General features: G+C 41.2%; 1 protein-coding gene and 1 long non-coding RNA gene across 5 annotated transcripts; both read left to right on the top strand.

The window, feature by feature from the left end:
• Positions 1 to 969: 969 nt before the first annotated feature.
• Positions 970 to 11,923, top strand: enkd1 (enkurin domain containing 1). 4 transcript variants are annotated; one of them, XM_031829899.1, is made up of 8 exons: positions 970 to 1,078; positions 8,791 to 8,891; positions 8,982 to 9,206; positions 9,431 to 9,603; positions 9,814 to 9,999; positions 10,333 to 10,472; positions 10,667 to 10,803; positions 11,008 to 11,923. In XM_031829899.1, the coding sequence occupies exons 2-8, from the start codon at positions 8,807 to 8,809 to the stop codon at positions 11,166 to 11,168; spliced, it is 1,107 nt and encodes a 368-aa protein (XP_031685759.1). In that variant the 5' UTR covers positions 970 to 1,078; positions 8,791 to 8,806; the 3' UTR covers positions 11,169 to 11,923. The 4 variants fall into 4 exon arrangements, with proteins under 4 accessions (XP_031685759.1, XP_031685760.1, XP_020345814.1 ...); XM_031829900.1 differs by lacking the exon at positions 970 to 1,078 and adding an exon at positions 7,872 to 8,024; XM_020490225.2 differs by lacking the exon at positions 970 to 1,078 and adding an exon at positions 8,129 to 8,331.
• A 1,954-nt stretch (positions 11,924 to 13,877) lies between these two features.
• On the top strand, positions 13,878 to 20,121 carry LOC109894918 (uncharacterized). Its single transcript, XR_004210761.1, has 6 exons — positions 13,878 to 15,369; positions 15,822 to 15,855; positions 16,177 to 16,249; positions 16,433 to 16,863; positions 17,149 to 17,210; positions 19,736 to 20,121. It is a non-coding gene; the product is annotated as an uncharacterized LOC109894918 (long non-coding RNA).
• The last annotated feature ends 531 nt before the right edge of the window (positions 20,122 to 20,652 follow it).

Genomic DNA, 20,652 nt, shown 5'->3' with positions numbered 1-20,652 from the left:
TTGTCCAGGTGCGTGAGGTTCGTCTGTCGATCTGTCATGGCGGTCGGTGAATTGGAGATGGTTGAGTATGTCAGGGAGGGAGGAGGTGATGTGGTCTTTGACTAGCCTCTTGAAGCACTTCATGATGATGGAAGTGAGTGCTTCGGGTCGGTATTCATTCAGTTCAGTTACTTTCCCTTTCTTGGGCACCAGGATGATAGTGGACATCTTGAAGCAGGTGGGGATAACAGCCTGAGTTAGAGAAGTCTGTAAACACAACAGCTAGCTGGTCTACACATGCTGTGAGGGCGCGGCTTGGGATACCGTCAGGGCTGGCAGCCTTGCGAGAGTTAACACGCTTGAATGACTTGCATAGTCCTCCATGGAGACAATAAACACATAGCCCTCATTGTCCTCAGGGTCTATCCTCAGCAGCTCAGCGTTTCTGGAGCGTTTTGTTCAGTAATCCACTGGCTCCAAGGTGGTCAAAACATGCAGAAGAATACATCCTAATAGTACCGGTAAAGATCATCAAAACATGTCAAACGATGTTTAGAATTAATCCTCAGGTTGTCAATTGTCTAAATAATCGATAATATTTCAACCGGACAATAGCGTATTCAATAGAAAGGGAAAACAACGAAGGGCGCGCAATCGGTTACACGCGCAGACCAGCTCTGCATTCTTCCTCAGTCTTCTTCATTTTTCAGAAAACAAGCCTTAAACAATGTCTAAAGACTGACATCTAGTGGAAGCCATAGGAACTGCAATCTGGGTCCTAACCCATTAGATACTGTATAGGCATTCAATTGAAAATACCCACATCAACAAAATTCCACTTCCTGGATGGATTTTCCTCAGGTTTTTGCCTGTTCTGTTATACTCACAGACATTATTCTAACAGTTTTGGAAACTTTAGAGTGTTTTCTACCCAAATCTATGCATATCCTAGCTTCTGGGCATGAGTAACAAGCAGTTTACTTTGGGCACGCTTCTATTCCAGACGTCGAAATACTGCCCCCAAGCCATAAGAAGTTTTAATAAGCAGCACCTTCAATTTCCCAACAAGGCTGCCATCAATCCACATTTTTTGATTGGGGTAAGTTTTGAAAAGCACGATCTTTGCATTTTTATTCAACTTCCGCATCTAGTTCAACATCCACTCAAGGTCAGGGAACATAGAATTAGGAATTAGAATGCTACACTGAACAAAAATAAAACTTAACATGCAACAAATTCCCCAGATTTAACTGAGTTACAGTCCATATAAGGAAATCAGTCAATTGAAATAAATTCATTAAGCCCTAATCTATGGATTTCACATGATTGTGAATACAGATATGCATCTGTTGGTGACAGATACCTTTAAAAAAGTAGGGCCGTGGATCAGAAAACCAGCCAGTATCTGGTGTGACCACCATTTGCCTCATGCAGCATGACACATTTCTTCACATAGAGTTGATCAAGTTGTTGATTGTGGCCTATGGAATGTTGTCACACTCTTCTTCAATGGCTATGCGAAGTTGCTGGATATTGTCTATAACTGGAACACGCTGTCGTACACATCGATTCAGGGCATCCCAAACATTCTCAATGGGTGACATATTTAGTGAGTATGTAGGCCATGGGAGAACTGTGACTTTTTCAGCTTCCAGGAACTGTGTACAGATCCATGCGACATGGGGACGTGTTTTATCATGTTGAAACATTAGCTGAAGGCTGCGGATGAATGGCACGGTATCTCTGTGCATTCAAATTGCCATTGATAAAATGCAATTGTGTTCATTGTACGTAGCTTATGCCTGCCCATACCATAACCCCACCACCACCATGGGGCACTGTTCACAACATTGACATCAGCAAACCGCTCGCCCACATGACACCATACATGCTGTCCACCAAACTGCAGTCAGGTCAAGACCCTGGTGAGGATGACGAGCACACAGATGAGCTTCCCTGAGATGGTTGCTGACAGTTTGTGCAGAAACTCTACAGTTGTGGAAACCCACAGTTTTATCAGCTGTCTAGGTGGGTGGTCTCAGATGATATCGCAGGTGAAGTTGCTGGATGTCGAGGTACTGGTTACATGTAGTTTGCAGTTGTGAGGCTGGTGTGACCTACTGCCAAATTCTTTAAAACAACTATGGAGGGTGCTTATGGTAGACACATTAACATTCAATGCATTAACATTCAACAGCTCTAGTGGACATTCCTGCAGTCAGCATGCCAATTGCACTCTCCCTCAAAACTTGGGACATCTGTGGCATTGTGTTGTGTGACACAACTGCACATTTTAGAGTGGCCTTCATTGTCCCCGGCACAAGGTGCACCTGTGTAATGATAATGTTGGTTAATCAGTTTCTTCATATGCCACACCTGTCAGGTGGATGGATTATCTTGGCAAAGGAGAAATGCTCACTAATAGGGATGTAAACACGTTTATGCACAACATTTGAGAGAAATAAGCTTTTGTGCATTAGAAAAATTTCTGGGATCTATTTTTTCAGCACATGAGACATGGAACCAACACTTTGCATGCTACGTTTATATATTTTTTTTGTACAGAATGGACATGAACCTTCTTACGATGGTCCAAATGTCAGCCATGTTGGTCAGGGAGATGGTCAACCATGGTTTGCCACTGCTGTGATAAGATATTATGTGAAGAAATGTTCTGCGCTGTATGTGAGTTAGCTAGCTAGCCAGACAGTTTTAGAGGAATGATTCTATTCATTTTCCAAATGAACTGCCAATATGCCAACATTCCATTCAAACAATGCAGTCAATCCACCACCATAAACTGGCTCAAATCAGTTGAGGATAGTGTAACCCTTGATATTTTGTTGCTTTGAGAGGTAGAATCCATATCTTTCTGCCCCCTCTCTTATCTATGATACTAATGCACCTAGGTCCTACATTATGCAAATGAGATGTGCATGTGTTTTAAGCATGCTGCTAAGACAGTCACATCCTTGTTTCTTGCTTGTCTTACATTACTGTGCTTCACAAACTTCATATATACAGTGGGGAGAACAAGTATTTGATACGCTGCTGATTTTGCAGGTTTTCCTACTTACAAAGCATGTAGAGGTCTGTAATCCAGAAAATCACATTTGTATGATTTTTAAGTAATTAATTTGCATTTTATTGCATGACATAAGTATTTGATCACTTACCAACCAGTAAGAATTCCGGCTCTCACAGACCTGTTAGTTTCTCTTTAAGAAGCCTTCCTGTTCTCCACTCATTACCTGTATTAACTGCACCTGTTTGAACTCGTTACCTGTATAAAAGACACCTGTCCACACACTCAATCAAACAGACTCCAACCTCTCCACAAATGCCAAGACCAGAGAGCTGTGTAAGGACATCTGGGATAAAATTGTAGACCTGCACAAGGCTGGGATGGGCTACAGGACAATAGGCATGCAGCTTGGTGAGAAGGCAACAACTGTTGGCGCAATTATTAGAAAATGGAAGAAGTTCAAGATGACGGTCAATCACCCTCGGTCTGGGGCTCCATGCAAGATCTCACCTCATGGGGCATCAATGATCATGAGGAAGGTGAGGGATCAGCCCAGAGCTACACGGCATGACCTGGTCAATGACCTGAAGAGAGCTGGGACCACAGCCTCAAAGAAAACCATTAGTAACACACTACGCCGTCATGGATTAAAATCCTGCAGCGCACGCAAGGTCCCCCTGCTCAAGCCAGCGCATGTCCAGGCCTGTCTGAAGTTTGCCAATGACCATCTGGATGATCCAGAGGAGGAATGGGAGAAGGTCATGTGGTCTGATGAGACAAAAATAGAGCTTTTTGGTCTAAACTCTACTCCACGGTTGTGTTTGGAGGAAGAAGAAGGATGAGTACAACCCCAAGAACACCATCCCAACCGTGAAGCATGGAGGTGGAAACATTCTTTGGGGATGCTTTTCTGCAAAGGGGACAGGATGACTGCACCATATTGAGGTCGAGGATGGATGGGGCCATGTATCGTGAGATCTTGACCAACAACCTCCTTCCGTCAGTAAGAGCATTGAAGATGGGTCATGGCTGGGTCTTCCAGCATGACACACAGCCAGGGCTACTAAGGACTGGCTCCGTAAGAAGCATCTCAAGGTCCTGGAGTGGCCTAGCCAGTCTCCAGACCTGAACCCAATAGAAAATCTTTGGAGGGAGCTAAAAGTCTGTATTGCCCAGCGACAGCCCTGAAACCTGAAGGATCTGGAGAAGGTCTGTATGGAGGAGTGGGCCAAAATCCCTGCTGCAGTGTGTGCAAACCTAGTAAAGAATTACAGGAAAGGTATGATCTCTGCAATTGCAAACAAAGGTTTCTGTACCAAATATTAAGTTCTGCTTTTCTGATGTATCAAATACTTATGTCATGCAATAAAATGCAAATGAATTACTTAAAAATCATACAATGTGATTTTCTGGATATTTGTTTTAGATTCTGTCTCTCACAGTTGAAGTGTACCTATGATAAAAATGACAGACCTCTACATGCTTTGTAGGTAGGAAACACTGCTGATTTTGCACGTTATCAAATACTTGTTCTCCCCACTGTATATATGACCTTGCTTGTTAACAAGTATTTGTGTGGTAATAACCAGACTTTTTTCCAACAGATATTAGTGACCAATCTATTCCAGTAACTTGTGACGTAAGGAATGGATACAATGTCCCTTTGAAATAAAGCACGTTTAGATCTGTTGTTCTGAGGGAACAAGGAGAAACATATTTTCCCTATTGGAGAGTCAACTGGATTAAGCGAGGGTAGGTCAAAAAGGTGAGGTCTAGCTACACCTCTATATAACATAAGAGTTCCAGATGGAATAGCATCAAAGACTATGGCGAACTCTCTAGGTGTTACAGGAATATTGTAACGAGATAAAAATGTCTCATAATTGAGTAACAATCCTTCTCCATTAAAAAGTTGACTCACCAGCAGGATATGATTATTTTAAAAAGAAAGACTTGTTTCTATACAATATGTCCTTATTGTTCCAAATGAAATACTTACGCGGGGAGAAATTATGTTTATATATTAATGACCACGCTATGAGTCTATGAAAAGCAGATCATTTTGCAGGAATCTTATCAATGTTATAGTTACAAAGTAACATAAAAGTGAGGCCACCAAAACGGAAGAAGACATAATGAGGAATGAAATTACAAATTGAAGTTGGATTCTTTAAAATAATTTAGCACAATTTCTCTTAAGTATCATTCAAAGTAGGAAAATCTAAAAAATTGAGACCACTATTTCATATGTGTTCATAATGACAGATTTCCGAATATGTGTGATTTTTCCAGATGAAGTTGAAAAGCACCTGGTCAACAGCTGTACCTATTTTGTTGTCAAGATATAGGGACTGGGCTGCATAAGTAAATCTGGAGATACCTTCAGCTTTAGAAAGCAATTCTTGACCTTTCAAGGATAAATCCCTCCGCAACCAATGGTTCAACTTCTTTTAGTTTTTTTCAATAATAGGTATAACATTTAATGAGCATCTTTCCTGTTGATCCTTAGATATGGTAATCCCAAGGTATGTTACTTTTTCCTTGACTGGAATATTCCATATAGAGGGTATCACACAGTCTTTAACAGAAAACAATAAACACTTATTAAGGTTTAGGCAAAGACCAGATGCTTTGGAAAATATATTTATCACATCGACTGCTCTAGGAATCTGGTCAGCATCTTTCAAAAAGAGGGTTGTGTGATCTGCAAGTTGACTTATGATAATATCTCTGTCGGCAATAGAGATCCCTTTTATATTGTTGGATTTAACAGAACTTGTAATAAGTTGGGTTGCAAAGCAGGAAGAGGTAAGGTGAAATTTGGCGACCTTGCCTAATTCCTCTTTTCAAATCAAATCTAGGAGAAGTGCCATGCTTTAATTTAATTGAACTGTTCCCATTCATATAAAGAGTTTTAAAAGTACTACAAAATAATTCCCCAAAACCAAATTTCTCAAGGGAGAGAAATAAAAACTCATGTTCCACTGTATCGAAGGCTTTATAAAAGTCTAAGAAGACAAAACTATATTCGAAGATTAAATCAGAATTGTCAATAACATCTAACACCAGTCGGATATTATTAGATATATTCCTCATGAAGACAGATTGAGTCTCTTCTATAATTGAGTCCAATACTGCCTTCATTCTTTTTGCTCATATTTTGTAGTCATTATTGAGCAGACAGATTGGATGCCAATTATTGAGTAGAAGCAAATTTTTCTGGGGCTTAGGTATTAATGTAATCAGACTGAGTCCAACTGGGAGGGAGAGCATTATTTGTAATGCTTTCAGAAAAGACCAACAGAAATGGGGCCAACTGTTGAGAAAACGTTTTGTAAAACTCAGCAGATATACTATCAGTCCCAGGAGATGTATTATTTTTAAGGTGCTCAATAGAATAAATGATATCTTCAACTATAATAGGATCATCACACTGTTCCCTCTCAGCCTCCCCAATTGATTTCACATCCCCCAGAGTCAAAAAAAAAAGGTGAGGAAACCTCACAATACTTAGAACTATATCAATTCCTGTAGAAGTTGCAACTAAAGTTAGAGATTAATTTGGGATCATCTGTGATGAGGCTAATATTTAATTGTTGAATCGTATTATTTTTATAGTGGTATTTTTCTAACCTGAGAAAATAAGATGAATTTTGTTCACCCTCTAGCCACTTCTTCCTAGATCTGACAAAGGCTCCCTCTGCTTTCAGTTTATACATATCATCCAACTTGTTTTGTAGCTCAAACAGAACAGACGTGTCCTCCTCTGAGACACTTTCAACAGGCTTTTGAACAAGAGAGGTGATGTTTGTATTTACACTTTCTTCTTCAGCTCTCCTTGTCTTGGCAAGATAACTCCCATATTTTCTTAAATATTTTCCAACCTCATATTATTACTGTGTGAATTGTCAGTTATAGCTTTGTTCCAAAAGTGTGTAATTAAATTGTTTATCTTGACCAACTCATGTTTTACTAAAGAGCTATTAATCTTCCAGTAGGATGCTCTGCCAAGGCCATTATCAGAGAAAAAGTTTCATGTCAATATAAATAGCTCTATGATCAGTAAGGGGAGTGGCCAGGATGTTAACAGAAATACCCTGTTAATCCAAACATTTAGACACCAGCCAAAAATCTGTGTGATTGTCTGGAGCGTGACTTTATTACTCCAAGTGAAAGACTTGTCATTAGGAAACGTTACTCTCCAAATATCTCTAATATCAAACCGTTCCATAAACTGCCTCAAACTTGTATTCATAGAAGTGGACTGTCCCGGAGGCCATCTATCATTTAAATTATTCGGAGAAATATTAAAATCTCCACCTAATATAAGTAAAGCATTCGGGAACTTGGTTATATATATATATATATATATATATATATATATATATATATATTCACCTTCTCCAAAAAATATTGGTAACTTGGTTTTTGTACTGGTGCTAGCTGCTGACGATATTGTATCATAATATTACTCACAGCGTTCCAAGAAAACATCAGACATTTATGGTCTGTTTACAAATATTTTAGAGGCTATTTATACATAATGGTTTTATAAAACCCGTATAAACTGTATTTATGATGAATTATATAGCAATATTTTGTTTAATATTATTCAATTACACCATTTCTTATATATCACGTCTTACTTTTATTTTCCTGCACAAGTGAACGCAGGAAATGCATCACCTTTGCCTCTACTGCCATTCATTCCAATTAGACTGGTTTTGGATTTCTCCTTGACCAAAATGTATCCATTATGGAACTTTTGGGGATTATGACATAGCCCCTTTGTAAATTTAATAGCATCTCTATATCGGGGACATCCAGGTTCTCTGTGGTAGATTGTCGTCGTCCTCAGTATTGTCACAGAGGTTCTAAACTCAGAGGCGCAACATCGCAAGACTTCCGGGAAATGATTGCGAAAGAGACCGAACAGACCAGGCCGGGGTTTGGGAAATGAGAAGTCAATGAGACAAGTGAAAGACTCTTCCTTAGTTGTTAATTTTCTCGAAATCTAAAGGTGCAACCTAGATTCAAGCCAATGTCTTAGTATCTGAACATGTTATTACTCCGACTTTGTGAAAGTGACAAACTGAACCGTTTAAATGATTCCTCAAAAACAACTTTATATTGAAGGAGTGCCTTTGATTTCACGGCGTGCACACGCGCAGTTCGATGCAAGACGACAGTTAGACCAGATGAAGTATTTGTGCGCATGAGTTTAGTTAGCCAACAAGTGTAATCGGGATTTCTATTGGAGAAGCAGTTTTAGCCCATCTTTATATTGTACTGCATTTGATGTTATAGCTGCCTCTCGGGTATCTGCGGTAGGTTACATTGTTGCCATGGTGAGGGATTTGTCTTTAACACTGTTGTCTCTGCGTCATTACTGACTGCTGCGTGTTGACTGGGCTGCTAGTGCTAGCTACAGTTGGTTTGAAGTCTGGAGTATTTTATAAAGGTAATATTTGGCAGAAAACTGTAAAACATTGTGTTTATTTAGGCTAGCGAATGTTAGCTGTAGTTACAGTAACGTCACCGTTAGTTATCATCAGTCGTCAATGAATGCATCGATATCTTTTGCTAGCTAGCTAACGTTCGCTAACGACGGCTTTTTCTCTAAACTTGCAACAGTAGGTCAAGGTCAGCGTGTAACAGTATTTTCTAACTTTCATTACATTTGTTGCTTAAATGATCACGTTACTTTCTGAAATGTGAATTCGGTGAAAAACCTATTCGAGTAGCTAGCCCAATTATGAATATCTTTGGTCTCTGTCTCGCAACAGCTACAGGTGTTCAGTGATGTGCGAGGGTCCCTCCATGATATCTGGGCCCATACCCCCAGATCCCTCCCTTTTCCCCGAATACTACAAACGTCCTGCCTCTGGTAATATAGCTAAAATGTACAGCATTTTAAAATCCCAATAATTGTTGAAACAGCATGTCACATGGTGTCTTCTGTACTTCCTTATCCCAGCCAGGGGTCGTCTGGAGGGGAACGCTCATGGGTCCTCAGCCCTTCTTTCTGGTCCCCTGGCCCCGGACCCTGTGTTGTACCCAGGCTGCTACAGTGCCCGTGCCCCTCGGCACCCCCGCATCGGCCCTAACGCCACACACATTTTGGAGAGGGGCCAGAGAGGGGTGGTGGGGGCCCTGCTAAGACTGGAGGGGGTCTCCCTCAGTCCCAACCCCTCTAAGCACAGTAAGTCCAACGCCTACTGTTTCGTGGTAACCACAGGTCAACACCATCTTCCACTTTCCTTGCCAAATTCAAAGCCACATTTGTGGATGGACTGTTTGTCATTGTAGTACATTGCATGCAATGTCATTTACTATACAGGAAAATACATTTAAAAGTTTCAACAGAAACAATATGGGACTGTGTTACCTTTCTCTCATTCCCTGTATTCTCTGTTTGTCCCACAGAGCAGCTGGTGCGTGACTACGGAAAGGAGAACGTGCGTCGGCTGAGGGAGATCCAGAGACGCTGCAAAGAGCAGGAGGCACAGAGGGAACACTCCCGTCCAGTCCCGGTCAAAGCCCTGTGGAGCTCCCCTAAATACCAGGACATCCCCTCCAGGGTCATGGCCCAGCTACAGGTGAGGGGGACTGGGAGATAGGCAGCCCTTTGTTTAGTGCACTGGGGGATTCCACACCAAGCATAGACCTGTGCCAGTTAGTTCAAATTATAAGGATGTCCAGGGATGCTGGGCCCTCTTCCTATAACAAACCAGGGCACCACCATTAGCGTGGTATTTTTGTAATAATGTGGGGTCGATTCTACATGGCTCCCTCTCTTCCTTCTGCAGGAGACCAGCCCTCCTATGAAGCCGGAGTGTCAGAACTTTTTAAAAGCACATTCTATCTGTGGCTCTGCTGGCCCCCCGAGACTAAAGCGTGCTCTATCACCCTCCCCAAGACCAAGCTGTGCCCCATCGCCGTCCCCCTCACCTCGCTCAGCCTCCCAAAACCATACAGAGAAACCGAGTTTACAGGTGAGATAGGCACATTAAAATAGCCCAGACTGACTGAATTAATAGATGGACTCCAACTGAAATGTAAACATCTATTCCTCCAATCAGTGTGTATTTTAGCTGTGTATTTGCACATCTACCTCCAAATATTGCCCTCTATGGTTGGAAACTCCACAGCTGAAGGTTGAGACATATTTTTATTCAACTTCCATTTACCTCGAAATGTGGCTGAGCAGAATATCTCTTCTGCACTGTCTGTTTTCACCAATTACCAATATCAAAAATAAATGTGTTATGATATGCTATGCTCTGAGCCCAAATGCAAACTTAATTAATTAGTATTTTCTGTTGCAGGTGCAGGGCAGGATGGTGGACTTCGTGAGCCACAATGCACACGCTGCAGGGAAGACAGTCCTCCGTCGCTCCCAGTCATTGACCAACCTGAGGAACAGTCAGCCCCTGCCCAGCGCCGTCAAGGGACAGGTGCCTCAGTAGTAAGTACACTGAACCAATATACATTATCCTCCTCTGTAACTGCACTTAACAAAAAGTATATCTTGCATTCAAAAGTGGAAGTCACTGGAAGTAGCAAATCTTCACTCCAGATCCAATAATTCTGCATCATAGTTAACAAAGCATACTTTTTTCTGACACTATGAATCATTCTCTCTCTCCCTCTATCTATCAGCCTTGAGGAGCGGAAGGAACAGTGGCGACGGGAGGAGGAGGAAAAGAGGATGAGTATTCCTGATCCATCCATCCCAGCTGGTCACACCCTGATGCCAGAGAGGGAGAGACAGGAGACCCTGGAGTCACTCAAAGAGAGTAGGTCTTTTTACCACAAACACTTTTACATTATTTGTCTTATACCTATTATTTTTCAAGTTGCTTAGTATGTATACATCAGCTCAAATAGATGGTATTTACTATTGAAAAGACGCTGTGTATTTATATTGAACCTACAGACCAAGATGGATGCTCTTATTTATTCATTCTCTTTTGTCTCGCTCTCTGTCTCTATTCTTCCAGCCCATCGGTCTCTGGTGAGTGAGCTGCTGTCTCTTCCAGTCAGGGCCGACTCTCTGGGTGTCCGTTCCCGTCGTGCGCAGCTGGACCGCAGGCTCTCTGAGGTGGAGGAGGCCATCAAGATCTTCTCCAGGGACAAAGTCTACATCAAGACTGACTCTTAACACAAGATGAGGCCTGCCTGGATCTTATTCACTAGGCAAGATCATGGGAGAAAACATTCTGAAAGCCTGGGAGACACTATTTGAACTTGTTCCATGAAGGCTCTTCTTATTTTTTGTTCTCTCCTTTATGTGCCTACTGAACGTGATCCTGCAGTCTGGGGCTGCTGGGAAATAGCCTAAACTCTAGAGCTATTATTTGCGTAATTTACAAAGAGGGGAATTTGTCAAATGAAGTGATTTATTTCTCCTGTGACACTAAGCAGGTTGCATTTTTTTAGTGCTTGACTACCAATGGCCTACTACTGAATGTATAATAATAATACATGTATTGTATCTAGCGCTTTACATTACAAACAAGAATCTCATTTGTTTTGAAAACAAATCTAGGGATCTGGCAGTTCATGGTTGATGGACTTTCACAGCTTCAGATGTAGAGGCATTTGGGAAAGGCAGTCAGTAGCAGTAGCTTGAGCAGAAGGAGCATCGATGATACAGACCGGCAGGGAGAACGTCAGTCAGATACTTTTCTTAGGAGGGCAATTAGGCAGCCCTACTGTAAACCAAGCACTTCTGTTGGCATAGAATGTACATACCTTCACTGTAATTGGTGCATGTAATGCCCATTTTAGTTGACTCAGAATCATATCAACTTGTAACTGGCATAAATGTGATGTTTCTCAGTTACATCCAAAGTGGGTTTATTGTCTGGCATTTGTCATAAACTATTTATTGACTGTGACTGTAATGAAGTAATTAGGTGTGTAGTACTTGAATTCTACTTTTGCATTTCATTCAACTTTGAGGGTGTTTTATGGGTCCTCGTCATATGAATGTGAGGATCAGAGACTCCTCTATATAGCACTCAAAGAATTGTGTCCGACCTCTATTTTTCAGTCCTTTTTTTATTTGTGTACCATATTCGCATAATACTACCCGCTCACTGGTCTACTTTCAACCAAAAGTGGTTATTTATCTCTTGCTATTTCTGTGTTGTGTCACGCATGCCCTGCTCCCCCATAGTGGAGTTCATTGTTCGTCTACTCTCCCCTGTTAATATTAAAAACTTCTCTAGGTTAGGGGGCAGCTTTCGGAATTTTGGATGAAAAGCGTGCCCAAATTAAACTGCCTGCTACTCATCCCCAGAAGATAAGATATGCATATAATTGGTAGATTTGGATAGAAAACACTCTGAAGTTTCTAAAACTGTTTGAATAATGTCTGAGTATAACAGAACTTATTTGGCAGGCGAAACCCTGAGGACAAACCATTCAGATTTTTTTTTTTGAGGTCTCTCTCTTTTCAATTGGATTTCATTGGGAATCCAGATTTCTAAGGGACCTTCTTGCAGTTCCTATCGCTTCCACTGGATATCAACAGTCTTTAGAAATTGGTTGAGGTTTTTCCTTTGTGTAATGAAGAAGTAACACAGTTCAGAACGAGGCTAGAGTAAAGAGGACTCTGTTAGAGGCACATGACCTGAAAGCTAGCTACAGTTCATTTTCCTCCTGTATTGGACATAGATCACCCCGTCTTCAATTTGATCGATTATTTAAGTTAAATTCCTAAAGGTGTATTACAAAAGTAGTTTGAAATGTTTTGGCAAAGTTTACAGAAGGAATTAATCGAACAAAAGGACCATTTGTGATGTTTATGGGACATATTGGAGTGCCAACAAAAGAAGCTTGTCAAAGGCTATCCTCAGATAATAGCATCGTTTGCTTTCGCCGAAAAGCCTTTTTGAAATCTGACATGTTGGCTGGATTCACAACAAGTGTAGCTTTAATTTGGTATCTTGCATGTGTGATTTCATGAAAGTTAGATTTTTATAATAATTTATTCGAATTTGTCGCTCTGCAATTTCACTGGCTTTTGGCCAGGAGGGATGTCCCACATATCCCAGAGAGGTTCTAACTATGTTACATACACACCGCTATTAGCTAACTAAACGTTACGAGGACTACAACTAGTACTAGGGGATAGCATTTTAAATAATGAAATAAGTTTGTTTTACATACTAGCTAGTAATGTCTTATAAGTAGTATAAGGACCGCAAGAAGGTCAGCCTTTATCGAACCCTTATAAGTAGTATACGGTCCTCATTGAAAATAAGAATTTGTTCTTAACTGACTTGCCTAGTTAAATAAAGGTCAAATAAAACAAATCTGCTTTACCTATTGCTTGCAAATGAAGGTAGCTAGAAAATAAGCTACTATAACTAGCTAACGTCAACCTATTCATATGTTCTAGCCAGGTGTCATTAGCTAGTAGCTAGCACGCCCCTTGACTTACCTGTAAGAAAGTCTGTTATTCCCTCGTTTGGGGATTCCTGTGGCGCTTTCCTTTTACTCATCTCTGTATTCCAGCTTTTTTCAAAAGTATGTTGTATTCTTATTTTACTTTCTTGCAAGTAATGTAGCCTCTGCAGCCTGTTAAGTGCTGTGCCAAACGTAATTGAACCCCCCTTTGCACAGCCTGTTAACGTGAGGTAAAACGTCAGCCTCTGTGGTGATCATGGCTAATAGCCTGTGGAACCAACCAATATTCTCTGTTAGTTTCTTCCATATGCGAAGTCTGAGTGAGTATGATTCTATATTTGTTTCTTACACTCCCAGAATTGGCCAACTATGAGAGGAATGTCAACAGAGCTATCCAAAAGTACAATGCCTAAAGGCAAGACATGGTAGAGTAGTGAAGGATGCAAGTGTCCCTTCACAACAGGCATCTGAATAAGTAATTTGTCTGGCTCCTTCAGCCCCATGTTTACTCCCTCAATTACAGTGAATAACTATCTGTGTTGTGCACAGTGTTTTTCAGGAAAGCAGCTTCAGTGATCTCCAAGTACCCCCAGAAGATCAAAATTGGAGAAGAGGCCAAGAAACTGGTGAGGGCATAGGTGTTGAGAAATAGGTGTCTTAGACACAGCAGTACAGTACAGCAGTACAGTGCTGTTTATAGCAGTGCTGGATTGTAGTTGATTGACTTGGAAAGCTTATCTGATGCTAGCCCAAGATGTACTCTTAAGGAGCCCACCATTACTCCTTAAGGTCCAAGGACCTTCCTTGTATGTTATTTTCAGAGGTAGACTGGCACTGGCAGCCAAAACAGCCAAGTATTCCATCTAAACGTGAATAGATTCTCAAAACTGATATAGTTTTAGAAACATAAAGCCCTTTACTTTCATATCACAAAGATAATTTCACAAATGCAAAATATGCACTTATTGTACATTGTTTTAACCAGCAGCCAAATGCATTTTTCAGTGACAACACGTTTCTGCAGGCTTTCTCCCGTTACACACAGGTGTTTGGCACATGCAAGATAGCAAATTAGCACGGGTGGTCGCTCTGTCTAAACATGCACTATAACATGGAGATATGGCGGTGTGGGAACACTAAACCTATAAAGGTGTGTATCAATTGAATGTTTTGGTCTAAAAATATATATATCTTGCCTTCATGAAAGATAAGGTCCTTATGCTTCTAAGACTGTACTGCAAGCGATGCGTGTTCATGTTCAGACTGAGCGTTAGGGCTCTTAACAAAACTCTTCTGTACAGAAGACACCTTCGTCCAATGACTCTTAAAGGTAATGTAATGTAACTGAGAGTCATGATCAAGGGCTAATCTGATGCCAGCCAATGCTCACCAGTAAAGTAGTATAGCAGTACACCATTATACTTCCGTTATACATTCTATTGTGTTCATCTATTTTAAATAGGAGAGAGTTGGAAAAGAGATCACTAAGAAGATAGATGAGTTTTTACAAACAGGAACACTCAAGAAGTTGGAAAAGGTGAGTGTTTGAGGAATGACATTATCCTTCAAGCAAGGTGCAGTCTGTCACTTCTTTGTCCAATGTGGCCACAATGCAAAGTGCATAAACGAAAGAAGATAATTATATTGTTAATTCCACTCCGTTTGATGCACAATGGATTGTGTTTATCTTCCCAGATTCGTAATGATGACACTAGCTCATCCATCAACTTCCTTACCAGAGTTACTGGTATTGGGTATGTCTTCTGCTTTGTTTGTTAAACCCAATCACTGACCCCTTTTTTTCTAGCCCTTCTTGCGTAAAACTACTGTTCCACAGGATTTTGTTCCAGCCTTTATCGAACACACCTAACCAGTTAACTCTCCCTCCTTCTCCAGTCCGGCTCCTGCCAGAAAGTTTTTTGATGAGGGAGTGAAGACCCTGGAAGGTTTGCTGAACTTTTAAAGCTACTTTTTACAGTACTTTGGATTTGAGATGATACAATGACTATAAGGTTAATGTGCAGACTGTCAACTTTAATATGAGGGTATTTTCATCCATATTAGGTTACAAACTATCCTATTCCCAAGACATGCTAACCTTTCACCATTACATTAACGGGAGGTTATGTTATCATTTTTGGGGGGAATGATATTTATGCCTCTTAACTTTCTCAGTCAGCATTATTCACGATTCATTCAGGATTAATGTAGAAGTGTTTAGTAACATATTCTATTCCATATCGATTAATCTCATATTAAAGCTGACAGTCTGCACTTTAACCTCAGTCATTGTATCATTTAAAATCCAAAGTGCTGGAGTGCACAGACAAAACAAAGAATTTGTCACTGTCCCAATACTTTTGGAGCTCACTGTATATTAACACTGTTGTGCTTTTAGATCTGAGGAAAATTGAACACACGCTCAATCATCAGTAAGTGTGAATTTTCTGTCAGTTGATCACTCTGCCTGCACCAATGTAAGTGTTTTGCTAATTTTTTATGACCATCAATGGTTGATGTCTCATACATTCCAATTGAAGTTTCCTGTGCATGCTTGGTGGTGTGTGTGTGACGCTGCTCTGTGTCTGCTGCACGTACTTTGAGGAGTTTGAGAAGATGATTCCACGAGTTGAGATGATGGTGGCGGGTGATATTTGCTGTTGTGAATATTTTATATGACATTTTTAAAAAGTGGTTAGAATGGAGTTTATTTACTATTACTACTGTCTTACACGTTTTGTGTGTTTGTCCAGACATTCAGTCTGCAGGAGCTGGAGTTGCTGGATGCTGAGTACATCAGGACCATCTGTGGAAGCTACAGGAGAAGTGAGTCCTGACATTTGGTGGTTTTTAGTATTAATAACTCTGTACTGTTTAGATGTGCATGTTTCATGTATGATCAAGGAAGTGATTGCAGTGGGAAGGAAAATGTTGTTTTTATAAACTAGATTATTTTATGTTTTGGGTAATTTCCTAATTATTTATCTGTTCCTGCATTCTTTTCTGCAGGTGTTGAATCCAGTGGGGATATTGAGATCTTGCTGACGCACCCAAACTACACCTCTATGGATGAGAAACAGGTGACCACCAAACTCCACAATGCCTACTGCTGCTTTGGTACTGTAATGATTAATATACACTAAGGTAAGTGGACATTGGGTAAGTGCAATCTCCATTTAAGTGCTTTACAGTTCACCAGTCCAAATATATTCTTCTTATTTGCCATGTATGTCTTCATGCTTTGGTTTACTGCATGCATTCATGACAGCCCAAGGGCATTGCATTCAACAGAAGATGATCTCTTATGACTTTCATATGCTCATCACATCCTTTCTTTGTTCTTCCTCTTCAAGCCCAAACTTCTCCATGCCGTGGTTGAACATTTTGAGTCCATTGTGTTCATTACAGACACACTGTTCAAAAAAGACACCAAATTCATGGTGAGGGCTGCGTGTGGCTAGCTAGCTGCGGGGAATATTGCGTTATCTGTTTCTTTAACAGTGAAATTAACTAAGATGTTTTGATTTGTAATGTAGTTTGTGCAGCAAGGGTCTGTACTGCATTCACTTAACTAAATTGGAAGTGACTGTTCAAGTACATGGCTCACTGCTTATGTATGTGATAGTTACTCTCTCTAGTCACATTAGTCAGAATGTTTATCTATTCAACCTTTTATTTTACCTGGTCGACGACCTGGTCGTTGATTTGATGGTTGCTGTCTCTAGGGAGTCTGCCAGCTGCAGCCAAATGATGAAGAGGAATATCTTCACAGGCACATTGATATCAGGTGGGTATCAAGTTAGCTAGTTAAACGCACCTCATCACGTTGTTCTGATGACTCCGTTACCTGAGGAAGGTCAGACAGAATGACATGTTGCTGAAAGTGCTCTATCTCCCATTATATCTATGTCACATGCTTCGTAAACAACAGGTGTAGACTAACAGTGAAATGCTTACTTACAGGCCCTCCCAACAATGCAAATCGAATGAAAATAGAGAAATAATAGAAAAGTAAAAGCTGTAGTAATAAAGACAAAATTAGTAATGATAACTTGGCTACATACACAGGGTACCAGTACTAAGTCGATGTGGAGGAGTACGAGGTAATTGAGGTAGATACAGTACCAGTCAAAAGTTTGGACAGATGTACTCATTCAAGAGTTTCTTTATTTTTTACTATTTTCTACATTGTAGAATAATAGTGAAGACATAAACTATGAAATAACACATATGGAATCATGTAGCAACCAAAAAAGTGCTAAATAAATCTAGGGGTGGTATACAGAAGATAGTCCATATTATGGGAAGAACAGCTCAAATAAGCAAAGAGAAACGGCTGTCCATCATTACTTTTTAAGACATGATGGTCAGTCAATCTGGAAAATTCAAGTGCAGTCTCAAACCATCAAGCGCTATAATGAAACTGACTGTCATGAGGACCGCCACAGGAAAGGAAGACCCAGAGTTACCTCTGCTGCAGAGGATAAGTTCATTAGAGTTAACTGCACCTCAGATTGCAGCCCAAATAAATGCTTCACAGAGTTCAAGTAACAGACACATCTCAACATCAACTGTTCAGAGGAGACTGTGTGAATCAGGCCTTCATTCTTGAGATGCTGCATAGAAACCACTACTAAAGGACACCAATAAGAAGAGACTTGCTTGGGCCAAGAAACATGTGCAATGGACATTAGACTGGTGGAAATCTGTCCTTTGTTCTGATGAGTCCAAATGTGAGATGTTTGGTTCCAACTGATGTGTCTTTGTGAGACACAGAGTAGGTGAACAGATGATCTCCGCATGTGTGGTTCCCACCGTGAAGCATGTAGGAGGTGTGTTGGTGCTTTGCTGGTGACACTGTCAGTGATTTATTTAGAATTTAAGGCACACTTAACCAGCATGGCTACCACAGCATTCTGCAGCAATACGCCATCCCATCTGGTTTGGGCTTAGTGGGACTATCATTTGTTTTTCAACAGGACAATGACCCAACACACCTCCAGGCTATGTAAGGGCTATTTGACCAAGAAGGAGAGTGATGGAGTGCTGCATCAGATGACCTGGCCTCCACAATCACCCGACCTCACCCCAATTGAGATGTTTTAGGAGGAGTTGGAAAGCAGAGTGAAGGAAAAGCAGCCAACGAGGGCTCAGCATATGTGGGAACTCCTTCAAGACTGTTGGAAAAGCATTCCAGGTGAAGCTGGTTGAGAGAATGCCAAGAGTGTGCAAAGCTGTCATCAAGGCAAAGAGTGGCTACTTTGAATAATCTCTAATATTAAATATATTTTGATTTGTTTCACAGTTGTTGGGTTACTACATGATTCCATATGTGTTATTTCATAGTTGTGATGTCTTCACTACTATTATACAATGTAGAAAATAGTAAAAATAAAGAAAAAACCTTGTATGAGTAGGTGTGTCCAAACTCTTGACTGGTACTGTATGTACATAGAACTAGGAATAAAGTGACAGATACTAAACAGCAGCAGTGTATGTGATGAGACAAAAAGAATGGTGTAAAAAAGGGTCAATGCAGATAGTTAAATAGTTTGAGTTAACCAAATAGCTACCAACTATTTTGCAGGCTTAGGGGTAGAAGCTGTTCAGTGTCCTGTTGGTTCCAGACTAAGGACTTGTTCCAGACTTGCATCGGTTCCACTATGAGGTAGCAGAGAGAACAGTTTATGACTTGGGTGGCCGGAGGCAACTTTTTTTTTTTTTTAGGGCCGTCCTCTTGACACCGCCTGATAAAGAGGTCCTAGATGGCAGGGAGTTCGTCCCCAGTGATGTAGTGGGGTGGACGCACTACACCCTGTATCGCCTTGCGGTCGGATGTCAAGCAGTACCAAGCGATGATGCAACCAGTCAAGATGCTCTCAATGGTGCAGCTGTAGAACGTTTTGAGGATCTGTAGGACCATGCCACATCTTTTTAGCCTCCTGAGGGGGAAGAGTCACTGTCGTGCCCTCTTCACAACTGTGTTGGTGTGTGTGGACCATGATAGATCCTTAGTGATCTAGACAGGCAGGAACTTGAAGCTCTCGACCCTCAACTACAGCCCTGTCGATGTGAATGGGGGTATGCTCGGGCTGCCTTTTCCTGTTGTCCATGATCAGCTCCATTGTCTTGCTGACGTTGAGGGAGAGATTGTTGTTCTGGCACCATAGTGCCAGGTCTCTGACATCCTCCCTATAGGCTGTCTCATCGTCGTCGGTGGTCAGGCCTACCAACATTGTGTCGTCAAACTTAATGATGGTGTCGCTATAACCTTGTTCTAACAGAAACATAATTTCCCTTATCTTACTGCAGGTTAATTCCTAAGGGCCTGTATTACTGTGGTGTGCTGTATTTCACTGTCAGTGACATCTTCAATAAGAACATGAGAACTCCCGCTCTGGAGAAAGGCTTCACCCTCAATGAGTACACCATCTAGCCAGTGGGGGTCACTGGTGAGTCACATATCAGCAGTCCAAAATCAACCGCCTCTGCTGTTAGACATATTATGTTTGGTTCTGAAAGGTCCGGATGGGTGTAAGCTGCAACGAACCCTTCAGATCCATGTGTCTAGAGGTGGATTTTGGATTATACACCTGTACCTTAGATCCATTTATGAATTTCAGTAAAGAGGCAGTTAGGAAAGCAAAGGCTAGCTTTTTCAAACAGAAATTTGCATCCTGTAGCACAAACTCCAATAAGTTCTGGGACACTGTAAAGTCCATGGAGAATAAGAACCCCCCCCCCCCCCCCCCCCCTGCCCACTGCACTGAGGCTAGGAAACACTGTCACCACCGATAAATCCACAATAATTGAGCATTTTTCTACGACTGGCCATGCTTTCCACCTGGCTACCCCTACACCGTTCAACAGCTCTGCACCCCCCCCACAGCAACTTGCCCAAGCCTCCCCCATTTCTCCTTCACCCAAATCCAGATAGCTGATGTTCTGAAAGAGTTTCAAAATCTGGACCCCTACAAATCAGCTGGGCTGGACAATCTAGACCCTCGCTAAAATTATCCGCTGCAATTGTTGCAACCCTTATTACTAGCCTGTTCAACATCTCTTTCGTATCTTCTGAGATCCTCAAAGATTGGAAAGATTCTGCGGTCATCCCCCTCTTCAAAGGGGGAGATACTCTAGACCCAAACTGCTACAGACCTATATCTATCCTACCCTGCCTTTCTAAGGTCTTCGAAATCCAAGTTAACATACAGATCACCGACCATTTC

The sequence above is a fragment of the Oncorhynchus kisutch genome, linkage group LG8 (assembly GCF_002021735.2).
Source record: "Oncorhynchus kisutch isolate 150728-3 linkage group LG8, Okis_V2, whole genome shotgun sequence".
Lineage (NCBI taxonomy): Eukaryota > Metazoa > Chordata > Actinopteri > Salmoniformes > Salmonidae > Oncorhynchus > Oncorhynchus kisutch.
The sequence above is the reverse complement of the archived record's forward strand: the minus strand, read 5'-3'. Positions and strand labels throughout refer to the sequence as shown.